We start from the raw sequence: 26,841 nt of genomic DNA on the forward strand, positions 1-26,841 counted from the left end.
TAAACTCTAAGTTTCTTGGAGTGCAGCAAAGTATACTGTACACAGTAGGCAAGCAGATGAGAACTGTTGTTGTTAAGGAGGTTGAGAAACTGTGAGATCAGGGTGTCTAAAAAATGTGCTTCTTTCTCGTGACTAAGACTAATTTCTCTACCAGTGCTGTGATCCCATCTATCCTCTCCCACCTGCTGAAGCATCTTGTTTTATCAATTATTCTTATATCACTACCATATCTCCAATCCTATAGTCTTCACTTTACCCTTGGAGCAGGGGTGGGGAATCTACGGCCTTCTAGGTCCTTGGGTGCGGCCTTTTGGTTGTATCCAAGTTTAATAGGGATTTGTTCTGTGAAGAGAACCTACAGGGCCACATGTGGACTCCTCACCCCTGCGATTAATGATTCGCTTTTATTTTTCAGGTCTGGAACCAGAGAATTCAGATTCATACAGGGGAGAAAACTTGACCTCCATTCCCTTCTTGCCTTCTCCATTCAAAGTGGGCTAATTTTAGGCAGAGAATAGAAATCCTCTGCACAAATCAGACATTTTTTCTTGGTCCTCTAGATTATATTGAGGCCAGGCAAGATGTTCCTTTTTAAGGTCTTGGAGACCAAGCCTTTTCCAGTTCTGTAAAAGATAACCTAGAGGCAGATCCCTGGGTATGGGGGAGGAATCTGTCCATCTCTTTGCCTGTATGCCTTAGAGAGAAAGGGAAACCAATAAGCGCTTGCAGTCACATCTCTACTAGTGTGCCAGAGAGGGAAATAACTGCATGAGTTCCCAAAACAAAGCATGCCTGTCAAGAGGGAATTCTGCCAAGCCTTCCTAGTACTTATGGGATGACACAACTATAGGGTAACAGGAAAGGGGGAGGCTTACCTTGACTGGGAGAGGGCTTGAGACCTCAGACATGCCCCATATTGAATGCCATTCAATGACTCAATTTTAAGGGTACAGAGACCCCAAAATACTTAGGTTCTGGGTGGAGTTGTCTGGAAAGAATCTGCAGACCCAAGTAGTCCTCCAGTCAAACGGCAAAAAGCTTATTGTATTGCTATATAGCAAGCAGAGCTCCTTAGGGAACTCGCAACCTAATGGAGGTGATGCTAAAGCTTAAATAGAAAAAGTTCAGTGAATGATATGCCAAGTATGCTAATTAGGTGGTGACAGTTTCTGTACCTTGGGTGCAGAATCATTCACTACAGGTATAGCCATCCTGTTTGTACAGAGTAGCCTCAGGCGTGGATATCCATAGCATGACCTCAGGATTGTATATGGTAGCTATGGGAATCAGTACAAGATAGTCCTGTTCATACAAGGAAAATTCTATAGGGGTCAACTTGTTCTTGTAACAAGGAGAGGTAGTTAGCCTCACTGGGGTTACTGCCAGAGTAAATAGGGTCCTTGGGCCGGGGAGAGATATGATCCTAAGGCTGGGGTCTGAGCACAAGCACCCCCTCCAAAGGACCCAGGACCATGGGGAAACGGTTACAAAACTAAGGACATCTGATTGCAATATGTTAAGTGCCTTGGTTCCTGATGTGTTTTTTTAACAGATTATTTAGGAGGCTCGTGCCTGCGTATTGAGCATATTTTCTTCAAGAAGAGAATTGGAAGGCATTAGGCATAGCAAACGCTGAACACCAGGGAAAGAGAAATAGACTGTGTCTTAAGTGAAGCTGTAGGTTTGTTACTGGTAGGGGAGTATTTCAGAATCCTCAGTTTCTGTATAGTCACAGTATTGACTGGTTAGAACAAAGTCAAAAATCAATAACAAAAGATAAAGATAAGAAGACACAGTGTAAAGTTATAACTACAGGCTAACTTGTGCAAAGGTGCTGTTGACTGGAAAATGGGAAATAGATAAAAGTAAAGATACTGAGTCTGATTATTGTTATTTCTTTTTTTTTTGGAGGGGAGGGGAAGGCAGGCAATGGGGTTTAAGTGACTTGCCCAAGGTCACACCGCTAGTAAGTATGTCAAGTGTTGCAGGCCAAATTTGAACTCAAATCCTTCTGACTCCAGGGCCAGTGCTCTACTCACTGCACCACCTAGCTGCCCCCTGTTATTTCTTAAAAAAGTGTAATCGATAGAAAACAACTGCCACTAGAATGACAACTTCTAATAAACATTCATCTCTTTGCCAAGTAGAGAAATACAGAGATAGTAACCAAGGAAAACAATGGTTTAGAATTCAAAGATTTTGCAAAACATTATAGAGAAGAATGGACGAAAGTAGCAAAGGAAAAACAAACCTAGAGAAAGCTGCAAGTAAATCAGATTATCCTGACAGCATTTATTTCTGAAACACTAAAGAACAATAATGTTGGGAGATTTAACCAATTTGCCAGCATTATAATAGCAAACTATTCCTGGGACCATCATGTTTAGATTCCATTATCTCAATACCAAATAGTCTATCTGAGGAAATGAAAATAGCACTCCAGAAAATAAAGGTCAGAAGAATGATTGGCCCTAATCTAATGAATACTGTACATGGGAAAACTCATCCTGAGGGAAACTCAGTTGTAAAGGCATGTCAAGATGATGACATGAAAATATCAAAAGAATAGAAAAGATCATGGTTGGCACTGTTATGCCCCAAACAATAACCAGGATGACAAAACAGCTACTAAACCACACATCTATTCTATCAGTTGTAAAATTTTTACAGTAATTCTCACGCACATATTATCCTTGCAGAAAATTTGAGAAGAGGTAGACTTTTGCACAATTTCTATGTCTACATCTTTAAGGTAAGACAACTGAGAAAAGGAATAAAGAAACATCTCACTGATTTAGCATTTGTCTGTTTTTTCCCTCTTTTTTAATGCACAAGTGTATTTGACTTGGTGGAGAACAATGAAGCCTCAATATTCCTCATCCAACAAGGTGTCTCCTATACATATGCTAAGGTTACATTAAGATTTCTTGATAGATCTAAATACAGAGATAATTTTGTTAAACAATTCTCTGATTTTTAATATCAAGTGAAGCATAAAATAGTTAAACATGCTCATCAAAGCTGCTCACCATTGCACAAAAGATGTCCAGCATAAAGTTCCAAATGGAGGGAGGCTTCCCTATATGTGATGTTCATATTGACAGGACCTCTTCAAAGAGATCCAATCACAAAAACAAGTGGATGAAGAATGTTATTGCCTGGTTATAATACGCAACTCTACATCTAGCCCACCAAGTTAATATAGTAGCATATATATATGTGTGTGTGTGTGAATGTGTAAAACCACATATACACAAAGTGTACTGCTGCTGTTCAGTCATTTTCAGTTGCATCTGACTCTTCGTGACCCCATTTGGGATTTTCATAGCAAAGATACTGGAGTGCTTTGCCATTTTCTTCTCCAGCTCATTTTACAGATGAGGAAACTAGGGCAAACAAGGTTAAGCGATTTGGCCAGGGTCACACAGCTAGTAAGTGTCTGAGGCCAGATTTGAACTCAGTGTCCTGCATGCTAATTGCTGCACTACCTAGCTACCCTATAATATATGTGTGTGTGTGTTTGTGTGTATGCGTGTTTATGTAATTATACACACAAGATATAGTATGCCCTGCTTGTATATTATATGTATGTGTGTGTTTGAGTGTGTATATATATCTATTTTGCTTCTATTTTCTCAAGATCTTTGTAAAGAAGAGGACAATAAAAGTTGCTAATAAGGGATTGAAATTCAAGAAAAACAAAGAGATAGTAAGAATACCTACATGCTTTTGGTATGGTCAAGTTACCAGATAAGGATAAACTACATCTTAGGTTATTGAAATAAATGGCATGTGTGATGAGTGAGCCCTGGTCAATGACCTTCAAGAGTTCACAAAGAACAGGAGTGGGGGTGGGGTGATACGAGATTTGAGAAGGGCAAATATCTTGATATTCAAAAGAGGAAAATGAATAGGGTCTACAAGCTATAGGTTACTGAGCTTTAGGACTCTGATTCCCAGCAAAATTCTAGAATATATTAATAGGGAGATGGTTAATGAGCAATACAAAAGGAAGTGTTGATTGTACATAGAAAGTCAAGTTTCACTGAGAACAGCTCATGCCAAACTAGCTGCCTTTCTTTTACTTTCCTTATCTTTTCTTTCTCACAGTTGCTTGATGGGCATATTGTGAAAAAACTGTAGGCTTACTGCAACTAGATTTCACTAAAGCAGCTGGCAAAGTTTCTAATGCTACTGTTGTGGAAAAAACAAAGCTAGAGGTTAGACAGTAAAGATGGTTGATTTGGAAACGAATAAATGACCAGATCTCAAAAGCTGTTATTAACAAGTAGAAATGAACTTGGACTGAACTGTTTATTAGAGTGCCTATAAAGCAGTCTACATTGATCCTGTGTTGTTTAACAATTTTATCGATGACTTGGAGAAAGTGACAAGATGGCATGCTCATAAAATTGTGGGAAACACAAAACTGGGAGAAATAACTTAATATTGGATTAGAGGTTCAGCATCCAAAAAGATGTTGACAAGATAGAACACAACTGAATCTAATGAGACAAAATTTAACAGAGATAAATGTTAAGTCTTACATGAGTTTAAAAAAAAAACCTGTCACAAGTACAAAATGGAAGAGGCACGGCTACAAACTAGTTCATCTGAAAAGGATACAGGGCTTTCAGGGAACTGCAAGCTCAATATGAAGCCATAGTGACAAATGGCAGGGAACAAAGCAAAAGGAATCACATGCTAAATTATTATTATTGAATATAAATAGATTAAAAGAATCATAGTTTCAGTAACTCTTTCACTATATTCTTTTTTTTTAAATTCTTTTTTTTTCTGAGGAGGGAAGGCAGGGCAATTGGGGTTAAGTGACTCACCCAAGGTTACACAGCTAGTAAGTGTGTCAAGTGTCTGAGGCTGTATTTGAACTCAGGTCCTCCTGACTCCAGGGCCAGTGCTCTACTCCCTGTGCCACCTAGCTGCCCCCTCACTATATTCTTTAAGATACTGTGTTCAATTTTAGGAAGGACAGTGATGGAGAGTGTCCGGAGGATGCTACTTGTCCCTAAAGGGCAAGTGTTAGGAGAAATGAGTAGAAGTTGTGGAGATGCAGATTTTAGCTTGTTATAAGAAAATCTTCCTAGCAACAGACATATACACAAAGTGGAACAAGCTGTGAAGTAGTGAATTCTCTGTCACCTGAGGTCTTAAGGGAAAAGCTGGTTGTTAGTGAGGGAGATTTTTAGTCAGGTACAGTTTCAACTAGATGGCCTCTGAGGCCTTTTACCACTTTGAGATTGTGACAATGGTTAAAACGAGCAAATCTCTTACCCTTCTTCAGCTTCCGGACAGCTAACATACAATGGCTAGGAGACAGATCCCATATTCTTAAGGTCTTATCATCACTTACAGTTGCACAAATAGGTAAATGAGGATGGGTAGCTAAACCCCACACATCTCCTTCCATGTGTCCCTATACAGAACATAAACATTAATTCTAATTTTTAAATTGGAATTTAGCCTACAAATTTAATGACAAAAATATAATGGAAACACATCTCCATACATAAAATAAACTATACTTAATTCACAATTATTTTACCTACTTACACCAATAAAGGAAATAATGTAGTCAAAACAAGAATTATTTCACAATATGTGTATGTATCTCTATATATCCCTCTATCATCCATCTATCTATCTATCTATCTATCTATCTAGATCTTCTCAATTAGGATAAATCACTGAAATTCACATTAAAGCTAGTTTACATTGCATAAACACATTTAGTGACTAGATGTAAGAAGCAGACTGGAAATAGCTGCCAAACAGTTCAGCTACCTTGTCTCACCTCCCATTTTTAGAATCTTTTAGGTGTTTCCATGAAAGTTTTGGGAAAGAGTTATAGTTATCTCTGATAGTACGAACCTACTAAATGAAGTGCTTTGGCCCCTTGCCCACTGTAGATAATGCCTGGAAGTTTAGTGATACCTGAAGTTACCAGATAATTATAATATTGTTGGAAAATGGCGAAAACACTTCCTAATTTGACTTAAATCTTTCTTGCTAGCACTTAAGCTTTTTATTCTATCCTTTTTTTGAAAAGGCACAGCATGTGCATTTGGGAAAAATGTTAACTTTACAAGGATGGGCATATACATTTCTTAAGTTTTTCTAGTACCAAATAAAAGGAACAACATGCAAGTATAATTTGACATTTGAAGCTTTAAATTGTAACACTTTAAGATTTCAAAATATATGGGATTATAAATATACATATGTGTATATATACATGAAATACTTTCTCCACCACCATAGACTTGTACATCCTCCTTAATAGTTAATCTTCGCAAAACTGCAACTAAATAAAATAATGCTTCACTTGATGGCCAATCTGGAGATGTCCATCTCCTAATTTGGCTAAGATAGTGCTCTGTGTCTGCAGAAATCTGGGCATTTAAAAATATATTGTCCTTCAAGTTTTGTAAAACTTTAGTATTTAAATGCATATTATAGGGTTGAGCACACTATTAGAAGTAACACCCTTACTTGTAATACACAGTTCAGATCTAGTGCACCCTTAGACTCTTGCATTTTCCATGGTGATATTGTATGTCCTTGCGTAGAAAGTAGTATTTATGAATTAAATTGCATAAGGTGATATGATGAATAGTGTGCATGTAGGACTAGGAGTCGGCAAGACCTGAATTCAAACCCTGCCTCCCTTAGTAGCCATGTAATCCTGAGCAAATCACATGAAACTCTCTTATCCCCATCTATAAAATGGAGGTGACAATAGGTGCTACTTCATAGGATTGTTGGGAAGATCAAGTGAGATAATATTTGTAAGGAGCTTTGCGACTTTAAAGTGCTGTACCAAAACTAACTGTTACTGTTTTTACTGTTCTATGTAACACGCTCATGCTATTACAAATCAGTCATTATTAACTCGTATTTCTAGCAGGTCACAAGTTATTTGAATACAGGGAATATACATTATCTTTACTTTGAAATAAAATAATGCTAACCATATACACAATGACCTCAGCCTTTAAACATGTAATATTTTATAACTTAAAAAGCTCCTTGGTATAACAGGATAACATGAATACTATTAAAATAATTAGATTAGCCAGAAAATATGTAAAGTTCCCACATGTGTGGGAACAGAATGGTACAGTGGAAATAATACTCAACTGGGTATCAGAAGACCTGGGTTCAAGTTTCTATTCCAAGACAAACTTGCACGACCTTGGATAAATCCTATGTACTTCTCTAGGCCAAAGAGTCTCCATCATTAATATGAGGATGCTAATATCTGTACTACGCACTTCATAGGATTACTGGAAGGGTCAAGTGCAATCGTGTAGATGCTTTTTGACCACAAATCACTACATGTATGTAAGCTATCACTGTTATTACCAATAACAAAAATTGAAGAAGGAAAAAAAAGACTAAGTTTGTGTTAAGAAACCTGATCACATTTTAAGGATGAAAAAAGGGACACAGAGTTCTGTGGTATACAGAAGGCTTGTATAAAAAAGTTTCCTAAATGGGTAGTAAGATTTTATTTCATTTACTTCTTTCTACATTTTCTTGTATCAAATATAACTTGAAAACTTATATTCCTTAATTTTAAGTTTGAGCAGTACTTTAAGTTTGCATTAATAGGGTTTTAGCAATCTATTTTTATAAACAGTAAAACAAAAGGTTATGGTTATGAGTTTCATGTAATCAGTTAAGAGTTCCAGAAAATATAGTCAGGTTCAAAAATGTGGATAAACCAAATAAAACACATGAAACATGAATATAAACTGAATGCCTTTTTTTAACCAAACTGCTTTCTTCTCTGGTGATAAAAAATATTTCAACAAAATTATGAGCAACTAGTTTACTTGGCAAAGCATATCATTCATATCAATTCATGTGGTTATTAAATAATCCATATACATTAGCATAGACAAATAAGCATTCCTCTGGTTACTTGAGTGGTCATCTTTCAGTAATGGCAATTTTCATTTCCTGGGCCATTTTCTCAGCAGCCTACATAGCAGAGCCTCTAATAAATCCAATGACCATTCAAAGGAATAAGCTGAAAAAGTATATTATAATTTAAAATTACCTGAACCAGCAGAGTAATTGGCCCACTTTTATCTACCTCCAATATTTCTCCATTTTTTGTGCCTACTAAGATATGACCGTGTCCCAATGATATGGCACGTATAGAGGGATTGTCTTCTAAAAGAAGACCTGAAATGTAAAATGGAAGAATTCTAAGTAATATGTTACTTTATAAAGAATACAAAATACACTCAATTATGATATTTGACCATGACAATCTCAGACAATGAGGTAGTTTTCTCCTCCATTTTAAAAATTTCAACAAACTGGTTATATTTTCCCTCTTTTCGCTAAATAAAAACTAATCTAAAAATGAAGCTCTACTATTTTAATTAAAATGAATCTTTTTTTTACCTTTACTTACATAAGGTTTTCAATCTTTATTCTAATTTTTCTTTCTGCACAGATGACAATGTGGCATAAAACATGCTTTGCCAGTTTCACAAGAGTAGCTTTGTTTATCTCCACTCTCCTCAATTCTACCCCAACACTGGGTCTCATCCTTTTCTGCCTATCCCTTCCACTGTGCTGGCCAATCCTTCTATCACTCTGTCCTGAACTCATGGGTCTGAAGGAAAGACGTCTGCCTTCACCTGCTTACCCACTGCCATTGCCAGCTTGTTGCCCTAATACCATTACTCAACAACCTCTCCTCTGAAGTTCATATCTTTCGATTACTGCACTCTCTTGTAATTCTTGGCTTCTATTTACTGCACTCTGGGTCTGTCTTTACCTATCTTAATGACCCACACTGATTCAGTAGTTCTGGGTTTTTCATTAAATTTTTCATCAAAGCACTTTCACCAAATGCTAATACTCTGTTGTTAGAGTTCCTTGACTTCACAACTCCTACCCTTTCCATATCTAGTCTATTTCAGCTAGCGATCAACATATGCAAATATAAGACCTCATTATCACTCAAAACTGCCTGATGATTCAAGACCTGAGATCAGAAATTCATCAATCATGTGAGTACTCCGTCCAATGGAGCGGACTGCAACCGATCTAAAACTTTCAATCTTGTACAACTATTTTTCATAGCCTTCTGTAAATCCTACCTTATTCCTACCCCAGGGTTCATCCAAAATGCTGTGCACTTTCCATTAGGTTTCTTTACATTACATGAGTAGAGGTCACCAATGAAGCATAAAGGCTAACCACTTGTTATTCCTCATTCTTGCTACAAGACTGGTCCAAGACCTCCAACTCTGAAATTTCCTCTCTTATCATAGTCATTTCTACTGCTTCTATTTCATTCATCTCAAACCTATTCTTCACTCTCAGTGCAATCACTGTCATGTCTGCTCTTGTTTCATACTCTTTCATACTCAGGTTTGACCCAATTGTCAGACACTGAATTTATGGACTAGTCTTCAATTTTTAATTCCTTATCCCTCTGACCCACCTCTGACCTTCTACTAGTCTTGTCTGATTAAACTGCCTTCTCTGAATAATTCCTATAATTTTCCATTCTTCACTCATACCCTTAAGCAGACAACTATTATAGAGAAAATCATCAAACTGTGTTGACCAGATATGTACTATTTATCCTAAACTAGGCCTTCACTGATATACGGTGATTTTTTTAATCAATCTTTTGGCTATCACATTTACCACATCTTTTGTCCTAAGCTACCTTATAGCTTCTTAATACAAAAATCCCACTCCATTTCTTCTTCTCTCTCAGCAGATAACCTTGCTTCCTACTTTACTGATATCAGCATGGCACTTCAGAAGACATGCTAGATATGGAATCATAGGACTGAGGTTTAAATTCTTGCTCTGTCATTTATTACTTGTGTGACCTCGGGCAAACCACCTAACTTCTCTGGTCCTTAGTATACTAAAATATAAAATATAAAATGAGATGGCTGACCTAGATGACTTCTAAGGTCCCTTTCAGCTCTAAAACCTAAGCTCCTATAATCTAACATCTTTGTCTAGCCTATCTTTTGCCACTCTCAACCCATAAGATGGGATGATTTCTTCCTCACCTATGCCACTGATGCTATCCTCTTCTATCTCCTCCCAGAACTTACTTCTTCAATCACTTCTTGCCTTTTCAGTTTCTTCATGAGTTTGCTCTTTGCTCATAGCTAGAAAAATATGCTCAAGTCTTTCCTATGTTTAAACAAAAACACTTTCTCTTGAGCAAATTATTCTCTTTCCTTCCCTTCATTGTCAAACTTTTAGAAAGCAGAGACTAAGCCATATGAGGATCTGGAAAGAAATGCAGGTATTTAATCTGAATAAAAGAAGATGAAAGAGGGAATATGATATCTGTCTTCACATCTGAAAAGTGGCCTTTTGGAAGATGGATTAGACTCAGTCTGTTTGGCTTTAGGAAAATTGGGAGCAATGGGTAGAAGTCATAAAAAGGCAAATTTAGGTTTGATGTCCTAAAAATTTTCCTAAACAATCAGTTATACAAAAGTGGAATGAATTTTTTCCAGATGTTCTGGGTTTCACCTCATTTTAGGTCTTGAGAACTGAAATTCTGTGGTTCTATATTTAAGGTTTGTTTATTTTTATCTATATTTTGTGGAAGCCTAGAGTCATAGAGAGATATCAAGCAGGCAAGAAAGCTACTATGTGATGGATGTGTTCCAGTGACTACTACTCCTTAAAAAGATAGAAAAAAATTTTAAATTAACTTCTCTAATGATGCGCTAAATTAAAACAATGAATTAATACATGTCATTCTTCAAATAACTATATGCAGCATTTTAATATCAGACCACCATAAACCTAGAACCCCCATACTCTGGCTCTTTTAAAGACAAAAAATGCAAATGAGAAAAACATCTGTAGCCAAAAAGCATATTGTACTCACTTTAATTGGCACTTGCCTTAATATATAGATAAGCCATTAATATCTATTAAGTACACTAAATTTAGATCACCTTTAGATCCTGGAGCTAAAGAAGCTCTTTTGATGGCATAAGTTTTGAGGCACCTTTCAAAGGAATCATCCCAGAGAGCCACTACTCCATCCTTTCCTCCAGTTACAAAGCCCTGTAAAAATCAACATGTATAAGTTGCATGAGTTTTGAAAGTAGGTGCAGACAACTGTGTATAATTCTTATCTCCTTTATTAGATTGTATTCTCCCTAAAAGCAAGAATTTGTCTCATTCATCTCATTTACTCTGGGACCTAGCACAGCATCTTGTACATGTGCTTAATATTATTGAACAAATTAGTTTTATAACCAGTTTATGGATCTTAGAAATGCAGAAACATGTTACAAACAACACTATTTTAATGTGAAAACCATGTAAGTAACACTGTAGGAACAAAAATGTAACATATTGTTATAAAGCAGAGGAAGCCAACACTCCATGGTGCATAAGAGATGCTATTGCCAGTTATGTGTCAAATAGAAAGCACAGTTTACCAATCCAGCAGCAGCAGGCTTCTATAATACTGAATATGAGATAAATGACATAAAGCATGTACTTAAAAGATCTACTATTTTCTTTGACTTGCTCTCCCTCCCTCCACCAATAATGATCAATAACATACCTTCGGTATCTTAGGAGACAGTCTCTACGAGCTTCTGCGGTTGGCCAAGTGACAGACCTCTTTGACCTTAGGCTACTATCTCATATACCAAATATACAATCTACTATCAAGATTTTACTTGAAGCTTGGTAGAATCTACCAGAAGTTTTGTTTCACTGACATAGCCTTCAAAAACTCCACACATAATGAGGTATAAGAATAAGGTATAAGAGATAATTACTTAAATTATATTGGTTAGGGGCCCATTTTCCTCTCATCTTTCATAAACAATTCTACAAAAGATTTTAACTTTCTGAGAGATTCAGGGATCTTTTAGCTATGAAGGGCTTATAAAAAGTAAATTCTGACAAGGGCTGGGAGTGGAGTTTAATCAATTCAAGAAGTCCAACCATCATCTTTTCCTCTTTAATGAGTAGGAAAGCAAGATAAAAGAATCAAATTTAAAATAACTACTTGGGAGTCTATTTGCCAAGACACAAACAGGAAATACATGATCACTATGACAAAACCTTCTTTACGCAAATAAAGCGAAGTCTAAATAACTGAAGAAATATTGACTACTCAGGGTGAGCTAACACAATAAAACAATAATACTACTTAAATTAATTTACTTATTCAGTGTCATAACAATCAAACTACCAAAGAATTACTTCATTACTTAGAGTTAAAAACAAACAAAAAAACCCAACAAAATTCATTTAGAAGAACAAAAGGTCGAGAACCTCAAGGGATAAAAAGAGACCGAGCAATACCAGACATAAATCTGTACTGCAAAGCAGTAATCATCAAAACAATATGGCACTACATGAAAAATATAGAGATTGGTTTATCAGTGGAACAGATTGGGAATGATATACAGAAACAAATGAGCACAGTAGTCTAGTGGTAGACAAACATCTCACACCACATACCAAGATAAGCTCCAAATGGTATATGAATTAGACATAAATGGTGACATGTTAAACAAATTAAAAGAGTAAGGAAGAGATTCATGACAAACAAGAAATGGGAAAGATAACAGGAAGTAAAATGGATGATTCTGAATATATACAACTAAAAAGTTTTTGTGCAAACAAAACCAATGTGACTAAAATTAGAAGAGAAGCAGGTAAAAAAACTCTTTGCAACAAGTTTCTCTGACAAAGGTCTCATCTCAAGGATATAGAAAGAACTATTCAAATTTATAAAAATAAGAACCATTCCCCAATTGATAAATTTTTAAAATATCTTATTTTTCTCAATTCCATGTAAAAACAATTTTCAACATTAAAAAATTTTGAGTTCTGAATTCTCTCCCTCCCTCTCTTCATCTCTCCCTGAGACAGTAAACAATTTGATATATGTTATACATATGCAATCATGCAAAACATATTTCCATATTAGTCATGTTGTGAAAGAAAACACAGAAAAAAACCCATAAAAAAGTGAAAAATAATATACTTCAATCTGCATTCAGATTCCATCAGCTCTTTCTCTGGAAGTGGATAGCATTTTTCATCATGAGTACTTAGGAGGATGTAATAGGAGGGCAGAGTTTATAATCTCAAAGAGGATCATAAACATGTCTGAAAGGTTCGGAATCGCCGGATAGAAGAAACTCTCAAAGTAGAAGGCAGAAGAATCAAAACATTTATTTAGGCTCCACAGTAACCAACCCATGAACCAGCAACCCCATTTTCATACATTAATGAAAAGTTTCCAGGCCCAATAAGTACGCCTTGAAAGAGTAACCAGGAGGCTACAGAGAAACATGATTGCGTAAAGCAAAATCATGTTTCCCCCTTTTATGGTAATAAGATTACCCACTGGCCTGAAGTCTTTGTTCAGCTTCCTCCCGTAGATCAGCTCTGCTACTGGCAGCTCCTGCCTCAGCTGTGTCTGTGTCTGTAACTGAAGCTGCAACTGTAACTGACGATGTAACTGTCGCTGTAACTGACGATGTAACTGTCGCTGGCTCAAACCGGAAAAGGAAAAGAGGATCTTCAAGCTGTCCTCTCCCCTCTTATAGAGTTTTTGACATCATCAAGCTCCGCCCGAATGACCAGGGCCGATTGGTTCCTGAGTTGGCCCCTCCCCCTAGCATAGACATTAACACCTCCCCTCAGCCAGCCCCATGACTCATCACACAGGAAGTTGTCTGGTCCTGCCCCGGAAGAGCAAGCCCCAGCGTCCAGGGAAGCTCAATGAGGTAAGCTGAGTCATTCAAAGAAAACAAAGGCCATTCTGGTTACAGAGGATCATTGTATTGCTGAGAATAGCTAAGTCATTCACAGTTGAATGTTGAACTGCACTAATCACACAATATTGCTGTTACTGTGCACAATGTTTTCCTGGTTCTGCTCACTTCACTCTGCATTAGTTCATGTAAGTCTTTCCCAATTTTTCTGTAACCATCCTCCTTGTCATTTCTTACAGTATAATAATATTCTATCACAATCATATACCACAACTTATTCAGCCATTCTCTAACTGACTGGCTTCCCCTCAATTTTCAGTTCTTTGCTGTCACAAAAAAAGAGCTACCATAAATATTTTTTGTACAAATACATCCTTTTCCTTCCTTTTAAAAATACCTCTTTGTGATTCAGACTTAGCAGTAGTATTGCTGGGTCAAAGGGTATGCATAGTTTTTAGCCCTTTGGGCATAGTTCCAAACTGCTCTCCAGTTTACAACTTCACCAGCAATGCATTAGTGTCCCAATTTTCCCACATTCCCTCCAACATTTATCATGTTCATTTTCTGTCGTATTAGCAAATCTGACACATGTGAGGTGGTACCTCAGAGTTGCTTTAATTTGCATTTCTCTAATCAAAAGTGATTTAGAGTATTTTTTCATATGACTATAGATAACTTTCATTTCTTCATCTGAAAACTGCCTGTTCGTATCCTTTGACCACTTATCAATTGGGGAATGACTTGTATTTTTATAAATTTGACTCAGTTCTCTATATATTTGAGAAATGAAGTCTTTATCAGAGATACTTGCTGTAAAAATTATTTCCCAGCTTTCTTCTTTCCATCTAATCTTGACTGCATTGGTTTTGTTTATGCAAAATCTATTTAATTTAATATAATCAAAATTATCCATTTTATATCTTATAATGCTATCTCATGTTTGGTCATAAATTCCTCCTTTATCCATAGACTTCACAGGTAAACTATTCCATGCTCCCCTAATTTGCCTATGGTATCAATTTTATGTTTAAATTATGTACCTATTTTTACCATACTTTAATATATGGTATCAGATATTGGTCTGTAACTACTTTCTTCCAAACTGTTTTCCAGTTTTCCCAGCAGTTTTTTCAAATATTAAGTTCTTGTCCCAAAAGCTTGGATCTGCAGGTTTATCAAACACTAGATCACCATAATCACCTACTAATCTCATTGCTAGTACTATCTTTAAAATTTTTGCATAAATACTCATTGGGTAAAGTGGTCTATAGTTTTATTTCCCTGTTTTGGCTCTTCCTGGTTTAGGTATCAGCACCATACCTGTGTCATAAAATGAATTTGATAGGACTCCTTCTTTGCCTATTTTTCAGATACTTTATATAGTACTGGAATTGGTTGTTCTTTTAATGTTTGGCAAATTAACTTGTGAATCTATCTGGCCCTTGATGGTTTGTTCACTTTCTTTTTCTTTTTCTTTTTTTTTTTTTCACTTTCTTTTTCTAAGGTAGGGTTATTTAAGTATTCTATTTCCTCTTCTGCTAATCTGGGCAATTTATATTTTTGTAAACTTTTCATTCATTTTGCTTAGATTGGCATATTTAGTAGCATATTATTAGGCAAAATAGCTCCTCATAATTGCTTTAATTTACTCTTCATCCACCCTTTTCGTTTTTGATATTGATGATGATATTTGATATTAATAATTTGATTTTGCTCCTTTTAAAATCAAATCAACCAATGGTAAATTTATTTTATTGATTTTTTTTTCATAAAACCAGCTCCTAATTTTGTTTATTAGTTGAAAAGTTTTCTTACTTTCAATTTTGTTCATCTCTCCTTTGATTTTTCAGGATTTTCATTTTGGTATTTAACTGGGGACTTTAATTCTTTTTCTAGTTATTTTAGTTGCATGCCCAATTCGTTGATCTGCTCCTTCTATATTTTATTGAGGTAAGCATTTAGAGATATACTTTTCCCCCAAAGTACTGCTTTGTTTGCATCCCATAAATTTTGATATGCTGTCTCACTGTTGTCATTCTCTTTGATGAAATTATTGTTTCTATGATTTGTTCTTTGACCCACTCATTCTTTAGGACTACATTATTTAGTTTCCAATTAATTTTTAATCTTTCTTTCCCTTGATTGCCCTCCCCCCTCAAAAAACAACAACAACAACAACATACTGTAGCATTCTGGTTTTGATATCCACTCTGCTGTTTCCATTTTATGGGTGAATTCATCCCATTTACAATCACATTATGATTACTGTGTATTTCTCTCCATCCTATTTTCCCCATTTATCCTTATGTCTCCTCTCTCCTTTCACCCTGCCTCTCCTCACCAGTGTTTTGCTTCTGACCACTGCTTCCCCCAATCTGCCTTCCCTTATATCAGCCCCCCACTCCGTGTTCCTCCCTCCCCCCTTTCTTATAAGGTAATAGATTTCTATACCAAACTGAATGTTTTTTTATTCCCTCTTTGAGCAATTTCTGATGACAATAAGGTTGAAGTATTGTCCCCCACCCCATCTTCCCCGTCACTGTAACAGCTCTTTTGTACCTCTTTTATGAGAGATAATTTACCCCACTCTACCCTTCCCTTCCCTTTTATCCCAATGTATCCCTCTTTCTCACCCATTAATTTTGGATTTTTGTATATCACCCATCATAGTCAACTCACACCCATGCCCTATGTTTATATATACTGCTTCTAACTGCCCTAGTAGTGATAAGGTTCTTCCCATGTAGAAATGTAAACAAACGGTTTAACCTTAATCTATGTTTTCTCTTTCCTAGTTAGGTTTTTAGGCTTCTCTTGAATCTTATATTTGAAAATCAATTTTCTGTTCATCTCTGGTCTTTTCTTCAGGAATGTTTGAAAGTCCTTTATTTCACTGAAAATCCATTTTTTTTTCTGCTGAAGGATTATTCTCAGTTTTGCTGGGTAGGTGATTCTTGGTTGTAACCCCACCTCCTTCGCCTTCCAGAATATCATATTCCAAGCTTTCTGATCATTTAACATAAAGCTGCTAAATCCTGTGTAATCCTGACTGTGGCTCCATGATATTTGAATTGTTTCTTTTTGGCTGCTTGCATAATTTTCTCCTTGGCCTGGAAGCTCTGGAATTTGACTATTTCTCCTGGGAGTTTTCATTTTGGGATCTCTTTCAGGAGGTGACTGGTGGATTCTTTCAATTTCTTTTTTACCCTCTGATTCTAGGATATCAGAGCACTTTTCCTTGATAATTTCTTGAAATACAATGCATAGACTCTTTTACTGATCATGGCTTTCAGGTAGTCCAACACTTCTTAAATTATCTCTCCTTGATCTATTTTCTATGTCAGTTGTTTTTCCAATAAAATATTTCACATTTTCTTCTATTTTTTCATTTCTTTGATTTTGTTTTATTTTTCCTTGATGTTTCATGAAATCATTAGCTTCCACATACCCAACTCTAATATTTAAGGAATTATTTCTTCAGGAAACGTTTGTATCTCCTTTTCCACTTGTCCAGTTCTACTTTTTTAGGGGGGGAGGTCTATAGTTCTTTTATTTTTTTTTAAATTACTTATCTTTCATTTTAACATTCGCTTCCATAAGATTCTGAGTTCCAAATTTGTCCCCATCTCTCCTGTCCCCTCCCTTTACCCCAAGACAGAGTGTAATTTGATATAAGCTCTCTATATACATTCATATTGAACATATTTTCGCATTAGTCATGTTGTAAACAAGAATTAGAACCAATGGGAGAGAGCATGAGAAAGAAGAAACAGATTAAAAAAAGAAAAAAGAAAATAATATATTTCCATCTGCATTCAGAGTCCATAGTTCTTTTTCTGGATTTGGACAGCATTTTCCATCATGAGTCTTTTGGAGTTGTCTTGGATCTTTGCATTGCTAAGAAGAGATAAGTCTATCAAAGTTAGGTCATCTGACACTGGTTGTTACTATGTACAATGTTCTCCTTGTTCTGCTTACTTTACTCAGCAACAGTTCATTCAAGTCTTTACAGGTTTTTCTAAAGTCTGCCTCCTCATTATTTCTTTTTTAACGTTTATTTATTTTTAGTTTTCAACATTCACTTCCACAAGTTTTAAATTTTCTCTGTCCCCTTCCCTCCCCCCCTCCCCAAGACAACATGTAATTTGATACAGGCTCTACATATACCTTCTTATTAAACATTTTTTCACATTAGTCATGATTTAGTCATTATATTACATTAGTCATGATATATAGAAGAATTAGAACAAATGGAAGGAACCATGAGAAAGAAAAAACAAAACAAAAAAAGAGCAAATAGTATGCTTTGATCAGCATTCAGACTCCATATTTCTTTCTCTAGGTGGCATTTTCTATCATGAGTCTTTTGGAGTTGTTTGAGGTCCTGGCATTGCTGAGCAAAGCTAAGTCTATCAAAGTTAGTTGTCACATAATGTGGCTGTTACTCTGCACAATGTTCTCCACTGCCCCAGGCTCACTTCACTCAGCATCAGTTCATATAAGTCTTTCCAAGTTTTTCTGAAGTCTGCCTGCTCATCATTTCTTATAGCACAAGTTCCATTACATTTACATAGCATAACTTGTTCAGTCATTCCCCAACTGATGGGCATCCCCTCAATTTCAAATTCCTTGCCACCACAAAATAGCTGCTTTAAATATTTTTGTACATGTGGGTCCTTTTCCCATTTGCCAATTCTAATTTTTAAGGGAGTTGTTTTCTTCAGTGAATTTTTGTACATTTTTTCTCATTTTTTTTTGGATTCCTTTACTGTTCAATCTTTTTTCATGATTCTCTTGCATCTCTCAATTCTTTTTTTTCTAATTTTTTAATTTAGTTTTCAGCATTGATTTTGACAAGAGTGTGAATTACAAATTTTCTCCCATTTCTACCCTCCCCCCCACTCCAAGATGGCATATATTCTGGTTGCCCTGTTCCCCAGTCAGCCTTCCTTTCTGTCACCCCACTCCCCTCCTATCCCCTCTTCCCTTACTTTCTTGTAGGGCAAGATAAATTTCTACACCCCACTGCCTCTGTATCTTATTTCCTAGTTGCACGCAAAAACTATTTTTTTGTTTTTGAACATCTGTTTTTAAAACTTTGAGTTCCAAATTCTCTCCCCTCTTCCCTTCCCACCCACCCTCCCTAAGAAGTCAAGCAATTCAACATAGGCCACATGCGTATCATCATGTATAACCCTTCCACAGTACTCATGTTGTGAAAGACTAACTATATTTTGCTCCTTCCAAACCTATCCCCTTTTATTGAATTTTCTCCCTTGACCCTGTCCCCTTTCGAAAGTGTTTGTTTTTGATTACCTCCACCCCCATCTTCCCTCCCTTCTATCATCCCCCCTTTTTTATCTTCTTCCTCCTTTTTTCCTGTGGGGTAAGATACCCAATTGAGTATGTATGGTATTCCCTCCTCAGGTCAAATCTAATGAAAGCAAAATTCACTCATTCCCCCCTCACCTGCCTTCTCTTCTCTTCCTACAGAACTGCTTTTTCTTGCCACTTTTATGCGAGATAATTTACCCCATTCTATCTCTCCCTACCTCCTCTCTCAATATATTCCTCTCATCCCTTGATTTGATTTGATTTTTTAGATATCTTCCCTTCATCTTCAACTCACCCTGTGCCTGCTCTCTCTCTCTCTCTCTCTCTCTCTCTCTCTCTCTCTCTCTCTCTCTCCACATACATATATACATACATACACACTCACATGTACAAATATATACATAAACATATATATGTGTGTGTGTATACATATATACATATATGTATATGTGTATATATATACATATGCATATTCCCTTCAGCTACCCTAATACTGAGGTCTCATGAATCATACACATCATCTTTCCATGTGGGAATGTAAACAAAACAGTTCAACTTTAGTAAGTCCCTTGCAATTCCTTTTTCTTGATTACCTTTTCATGCTTCTCTTGATTCTTGTGTTTGAAAGTCAAATTTTCTATTCACCTCTGGTCTGTTCACTGAGAAAGCTCGAAAGTCCTCTATTTTATTAAAAATCCACATTTTGCCTTGGAGCATGATACTCAGTTTTGCTGGGTAGGTGATTCTTGGTTTTAATCCTAGCTCCATTGACCTCCGGAATATTCTATTCCAAGCCCTTTGATCTCTTAATGTAGAAGCTGCTAGATCTTGGATTATTCTGATTGTGTTTCCACACTACTCAAATTGTTTCTTTCTGGCTGCTTGCAGTATTTTCTCCTTGATCTGGGAGCTCTGGAATTTGGCAACAATATTCCTAGGAGATTTCTTTTTGGGATCTATTTGAGGAGGCGATCGAAAGATTCTTTCAATTTCTATTTTACCCTCTGGCTCTAGAATATTAGGGCAGTTCTCCTTGATAATTTCTTGAAAGATGATATCTAGGCTCTTTTTTTGATCATGGCTTTCAGGTAGTCCAATTATTTTTAAATTATCTCTCCTGGATCTCTTCTCCAGGTCAGTGGTTTTTCCAATGAGATATTTCACATTGTCTTCCATTTTTTCATTCCTTTGGTTCTGTTTTATAATATCTTGATTTCTCATAAAGTCACTAGCTTCCACTTGCTCCAGTCTAATTTTTAAGGTAGTATTTTCTTCAGTGGTCTTTTGGCCCTCCTTTTCCATTTGGCTAATTCTGCCTTTCAAGGCATTCTTCTCCTCATTGGCTTTTTGGAGCTTTTTTGCCATTTGAGTTAGTTTATTTTTTAAGGTGTTGTTTTCTTCAGTATATTTTTCAGTATTTTTTGGGTCTCCTTTAGCAAGTCATTGACTTGCTGTTCATGGTTTTCTTGCATCCTTCTCATTTCTCTTCCCAATTTTTCCTCTACTTCTCTAACTTGTTCTTCCAAATCCTTTTTGAGCTCTTCCATGGCCTGAGACCAGTTCATGTTTTCCTCGGAGGCTTTTGTTGTAGGCTCTTTGACTTTGTTGACTTCTTCTGTCTGTATGTTTTGGTCTTCTTTGTCACCAAAGAAAGATTCCAGAGTCTGAGACTGAATCTGGGTGCGTTTTCGCTGCCTGGCCATGTTCCCAGCCAACTAACTTGACCCTTGAGTTTTTCAGTGTGGTATGACTACTTGTAGGGTTAAGAGAACTATGTTTCAAGCCTGGGGGGATGTGCCAGCTCTGCCACACCAGCACTCCTCCTTCCCCAAGAACCCCCAACCCGGACTGGGCTTAGATCTTCAGCAGGCTCTTCACTCCTGCTCTGATCAGCCACTTAATTCCTCCCACCAGGTGGGCCTGGGGCTGGAAGCTCCTGCAGCTGTAGTTCTGTAGCTGCCCCACCTCCACTGCCCCCGGTGCGGCAGCCGAACCACGAACTCCTTCCACTCCTGCAGCTTTTCCCACTAACCTTCTCTGTTGTCTTTGGTGTTTGTGGGTTGAGAAGTCTGGTAACTGCTGCAGCTCACTGATTCAGGGTGCCAGGGCCCGCTCCACCTGGCTCCTGCTCTGGTTGGTCCGCGCCGCCCACGCTGGGCTCTGCTCTGCTCCCAGCTCCATGCGGGATAGATCTCACCCAGAGACCATCCAGGCTGTCCTGGGCTGGAGCCCTGCTTCCCTCTGCTATTTTGTGGGTTCTGCAGTTCTAGAATTGGTTCAGAGCCATTTTTTATAGGTTTTTGGAGGGACTTGGCAGGGAGCTCATGCTAGTCCCTGCTTTCCAGCTGCCATCTTCGCATCTCTCAATTCTTTTCCCAATTTTTCTTCTACCTTTCAATTGATTTTAAAAATATTTTTCGAACTTCTAGGAGTTCTTATTGGACCTCATAGCAATTTACATTTTTCTTTAAGGCTTCACATTGTACCTGTTTTTGACACTTTTGTCCTTTTCTGAGTTTGTGTTTTGATCTTCCCTGTCACCATATTAACTTTCAATGGGCAGGTTCTTTTTTGTTTCTTGCTAATTTTCCCAGCCTATTTCTTGACTTTTAATTTTATGTTAAAGTTGAGCTCTGCTCCTGGATTTGAGGGGCACTGTCCCAGGCTTCAGGTTTTTCAGAGATAATTCTCCTGGACTGTGCTCTAAACTGTGATTGACCATAAGTACTCTTTTCCACCCTGGGCCTATGACTAAGATCCCTGTTCCCCTGCGTCTCCACGCTCTAGTGTGTTGGTGTTCGACCTCACGCTGCAACTGTGATGCAAGTCTCTGAACTGAATCCCCATTTCAGCAACGCACCAGAGTTCTGCACCCAGTACCAGCAAAGTGTCCCCTGTAATCTCCTTATGACCAGTTTTTCAGCCCCCTTACTATCTGTGGGCTGAAAGCTCCGGGAGTCACTGCTGCCGATTCAGTTGCCCCCAAGGCCTGCACTAGCTTGCTCAGGAGCGCTAGGCCTTGATGCTGGCTTGCACCACATCATGCTGGCTCACTGGGGAGCAGCCTGCTGCTGGCCTGCATGGGCTGCCTGTGGTCCACTCTCACCTCAGTGCGACAGACTTCTCCTGTCAACCTTCCAAACTGTCTTGGTTTGGAAAATTATTTCACTCCAGAATTCATTTTTGAGATGTTATTTTAAAGCTGCTTGTGGGTGAATTTGAGAGAATTCAGGCTAGTTCTTGCCTTACTTTCTCATCTTAGCTTTGCCCTCTCCAATTAATAAATTGTTGAAAGATATGAACAGGCATTTTTCAGAGGAAGAAATCAAAGCTATCATATTCATATACATATAAAAATTCTATAAATTGCCAATAATTAGAGAAATACAAATACAACAATCTAGTTAACAAGTATTTTTTAAGTACCTACTAAGTGCTAGGCAATGTGCTAAACGCTAGGGATACAAAGAAAGGTAAAAAATAGTTCCTGATCTCACAGAGCTTACAGTGTAATGGGGGAGACAACATGAAAATAAAAACAAATATATACAAGAAAATTTAGAGATAACTACCAAAGGGGAGGCACTAAAGGATGGCAAAAGGTTTCTTGCAGTAAGTAGGATTTTACCTGAGACTTAAAGGAATCCAGGGAAGTTTAGAGGCCACATCAGCAAAGTTGACAAAAAAAGGAAGATTAAAAATGCTCTATGGGCTTTGGGAAAACAAGGACATTACTGTACTTTTGGTGGAACTGTTAAATGGTCCAGCATTTTGGAAAGCAATTTGGAACTATGTCCCCCTTTGCACACCCGTTAGCCTGGATATACAATTAGGTCACTTCTACAACAGGATAAAAGAAAAAAAGAATCCAATATGCAGAAATATCAAACTACAGACTAGGAAACTGAGCAGGTGCCCATCAAACTGAGGAATGACTTATCAAGTTACGGGATATGAATGTGATGGAATACTACTGTGTGATAAGAAATGATGAATGGGATAGTTAACAGAGAAACATGGAAAGACTTGTAGTAACTGATGCAAAGTAAAGTAAGCAGAAACAGGAGAAAAATTTATATAATAACAACATCACTGTAAAGACAAACAACTTAGACAGACTTTAGAACTCTCATCAATGCAACAGCCAACCATGATTCCAGATAAATCACGATGAAACATGATATCCATCTCCTGACAGAGAGGTGATGGCCTTAGAGTACAGACTGCAACCTTTTTGTTGTTAAAAAGACAGGACAAATGGAGAATCTGTTTTGCTTAGCTATTTCTATATTTCTATATAACCATTTCTATATAATGGTTTTATTTCTCTTTCTTAAAAAGTGTGTGTGGGGGGGGTATGAGAGAAAAGTTGTATTTTGGTTGACTGAAAATTTTGAAAAATTAATGTAAAAAACAAAGCATTGGAGGAGAAATTAAAACAGAAAGAATAAACTAGAAGCTATCCTATTTATTTTAATTACTCAATTGATTACCCAATTCAATCCCACTTTGATAGCAGATTCATTTTCAAGAGCAGCCATTATAGAGTTAGTTTTCAGATAGCACTACTTCACTATGTAATTTATCAGAACTACATAATCTCTATGACACCAAAAAAATATCCTTTAAGAAAACTTTTGCTTGAAAATTTTCCTGTAGTAACATCTCTTAACAAATAATTTTTAAGTCTAAATAAAAGTGAGCCTAGAAAAGTTATAAATGAGCATATGAACTACACAGAATCACAGAGAAGAATATAAGAGTTGGAAAAAAGACTCAGACGTCATCCAGTCCAATTTGCACTGAACAAATAATTCTTTTAAAACATTTTTGACAAGCAGTTATCTGTCCTCCACTGGAGGAGGTGAAGATGACAGGAAGATGCCCACTATACCGTGCTTCTCAATAGCTCTGTTCCCTGCTTTAACCCGAAATCTGTCTCTCTACAACCTGTGCCATCGTTCCAAGCTCTGCTTTCTGGGGCCAAACAGAACAAGTCCAAGCTTTCCTTCCCATGACAGCCACTCAAACACTCAAAGGCAGAAACTATGCAATTTCCCCATCTAAGACAAACACATTCAGTTCCTTCAAGTGATACTCACTCATCATGATCTCAGGATCCCTCATCACCCTAGTTACTCTCCCTCTAGAGGCTGTCTAGGTCCTGAATGTTGTCAGTAATATTATATATATGTATGGATACATATATCTACATAGATATGTGTACATATACACACACACACACTCACATATGTGTGTCTGTGTATACATAGGCAGTTAGAAGGAATATACATAAAGAGACAGATCTGTAATGGAGGACACATGGCATCCATCCTTGGCTCTGAGCTATTTAAAACTTTTAACCATCACTTCAAGGCATAAATGACATCCATATCTAATCTGCAGATGATTCAAAGCTGAGAGAGACAGCTGAGACTCTGGAAAAGAGAGTCATAATCCAAAAAGAATTTGACAAGTTAAAATAATAGTCTGAATGTGATAAGATGAAATTTAATAGAGAGAACTGCGGTCACACTTAGGTTTAAAAATCATACTCACAAGTAAAATAAGGGTAGCCACTGCTAGACAGAAGTCTGAAAAAGATAGGGTTTTAGTTTACATTTTCAACAATGTAATTTTGTTTCCAAGAAAGCTAATGTTATATTGAGAAGTTAGTGTGTAGAAAGAAAACAGGTTTCCTTGGCTTTGGTTAGACCATAGCTATTTAATATTGCTTACAGCTATGTAGAGTGTTTAATTCTGAGAGCCCCATTTAAAGAAAATGCTGGTAAGTAGAGGAATATCCAGATAAGGATGCTCAAGATGGCAAAGACCATATGCATTGTAACATCTGGATGAAGGAACTAAGGATGACTAGGCCTGAATAAGAGAGGTCCTGAGATGGGCTAGGCCATAGTAGTTCTTCAAATACTCAAAGGGCCACCATATGGAAGATTAACCATATCTGTTCTACTTGATAACAGAAGGCAGACCTAGGAGAACTAGAAGCTGCAGAGACACAGACTTTGGCTCCAAAGAAGGAAAAACTAGCTCCTACCCCCAAACTATAGGCATTCAAAGGTGGCATAAGACACCTTAAGAAGTAAGCAGGCTTCCCTCAGCAGGAGCCCCCAAGAAAATGCTAAATAACTACCTATTAGGCCCTTTATAAAATGGATTCCTGCTCATAGATGTGTATCACTGAGGTCCTCTCCAATTCTGAGATTTTGTAATTTGGTCAAATGGAAAGTTCTCTTTCTAGAAGTTCAACAGTGAGGTAGATAAGGAATGTAGGATAAAACATGGAAGGGCACCAGGAAGAAGAAAATTATTATATAAATTAGAATTAGGGTTACTGGCAACAGTTTAGCATATAATAATATAATTATTTATAATAGTATTTTAAATATATATGCTTTATCAATGAAAATGAGCATCTGAGTATCAATACTACCCTATAACTTGAGAAAATTCTTTTCAATAATTACTTCATTTATTGTACAAAAGAGTGTGAAAAACTGAGAGAAGGCAGGCCAACCTGCCAAGAAACAATCTATACATTTCCTGTCAAACCTCTAGTTCCCCGAGTGGTTACTAATACTGGGTGGCAAAGTCAGTGCAAAAGAGCTGCTCCTTTATTTATAGAATCATTCTATAGAAGATATAAGAAGATATAATTGTATGTCCTTCTAAATGACAATTTACTTACCTTTTCCAGAGCATGCATACTGAATACTGGTCCATCATGTGCTTTGACAGTTTTTATAAGAAAAATGTCTTTCCAGATACACACATCTCCTGTTGAAGTTCCAGAGAATGCCATCTCTTCAGTCCAGCCATATACTGCACACATCATTGTGTCACTTCTCCCCAGGGGACCAATGTAGCCTTTTCTCCCAATCAATCCTCCCCCTATTTTAGAATGAAAAGTCATGATTAAAGTACTACTTTTAAAATTTATAAAATTAGAAACCACTATAATTTCATACTTTCTACAAAAAAAGGGAAAATGCTAGGGAACATTAAAAAATCAATTTATGAAAACTAACATTTTTATATCATTAATACAAAGTGCTTTACATTTCTAAAGTTGTATTAGTATTATAACCATTTTACAGAGGAAGAAAATGACAGTCAGAGCAATGAAGTGATTTGTCCACTGTCACACAAACTATTAGGTACACAAGCTAGGGATAAAAAGGTTCTACAAATTCCAAATCTATTTTTCACCAATAATGTAGTTTTAAATCTATCTATGAAATCAACACCCCTGCTAAATCACCTCTTAGGATGAGTCTAATCCTTATTCAGGTATTATAATGGTAATTTAAATTTGAAGACCATTCCCACCCATTAATAGGCCCATGTGACCTGCTTATGTCACAGGAAGCCTAAGTGTGGTGGGAGGAGCTTGTTGAATGGGAGGAGCAGGAAAGGGTGGTGGAGGAGGAAATTCTCAGAGTGGTTAGAGCTAAGGGAGAGAGCAGACATGTGCTAGCTGTGCTGTGAGTTTGCTGGTGGCAAGGACCCAGTAGGGGGTGGGAAGGGTTTTGAGATGGCTTGGCTCCCTGCTGTGATGTTGTGTTTTAGGTTCTTTGCTGTTATTGTAAAGTTGGCTTATGGGTTCTGGAATTTGCCTGCTGCTTGGATGTGTTAGACTTACCGGTTTTGGGATTTGGTTCTCTGGTGTCTGAATAAATGGCTTACTTCTTCTACCTTCTATATG

The 26,841-nt window shown here is 37.1% G+C and overlaps 1 protein-coding gene across 1 annotated transcript in view; it reads right to left on the reverse strand.

The window, feature by feature from the left end:
* The window catches only part of EML5 (EMAP like 5), a 186,527-nt gene that overhangs the window by 60,810 nt on the left and 98,876 nt on the right, over positions 1–26,841 (reverse strand). The window contains exons 19-22 of the mRNA XM_036736732.1: positions 25,825–26,027; positions 10,986–11,097; positions 8,084–8,211; positions 5,293–5,434 (exon numbers count right to left, since the gene is read on the reverse strand). Of these exons, the coding sequence (XP_036592627.1) occupies positions 5,293–5,434; positions 8,084–8,211; positions 10,986–11,097; positions 25,825–26,027 (585 nt within the window). The remainder of the gene's footprint in view (positions 1–5,292; positions 5,435–8,083; positions 8,212–10,985; positions 11,098–25,824; positions 26,028–26,841) is intronic.

Source organism: Trichosurus vulpecula, chromosome 8 (assembly GCF_011100635.1).
Source record: "Trichosurus vulpecula isolate mTriVul1 chromosome 8, mTriVul1.pri, whole genome shotgun sequence".
NCBI classification, from domain to species: domain Eukaryota; kingdom Metazoa; phylum Chordata; class Mammalia; order Diprotodontia; family Phalangeridae; genus Trichosurus; species Trichosurus vulpecula.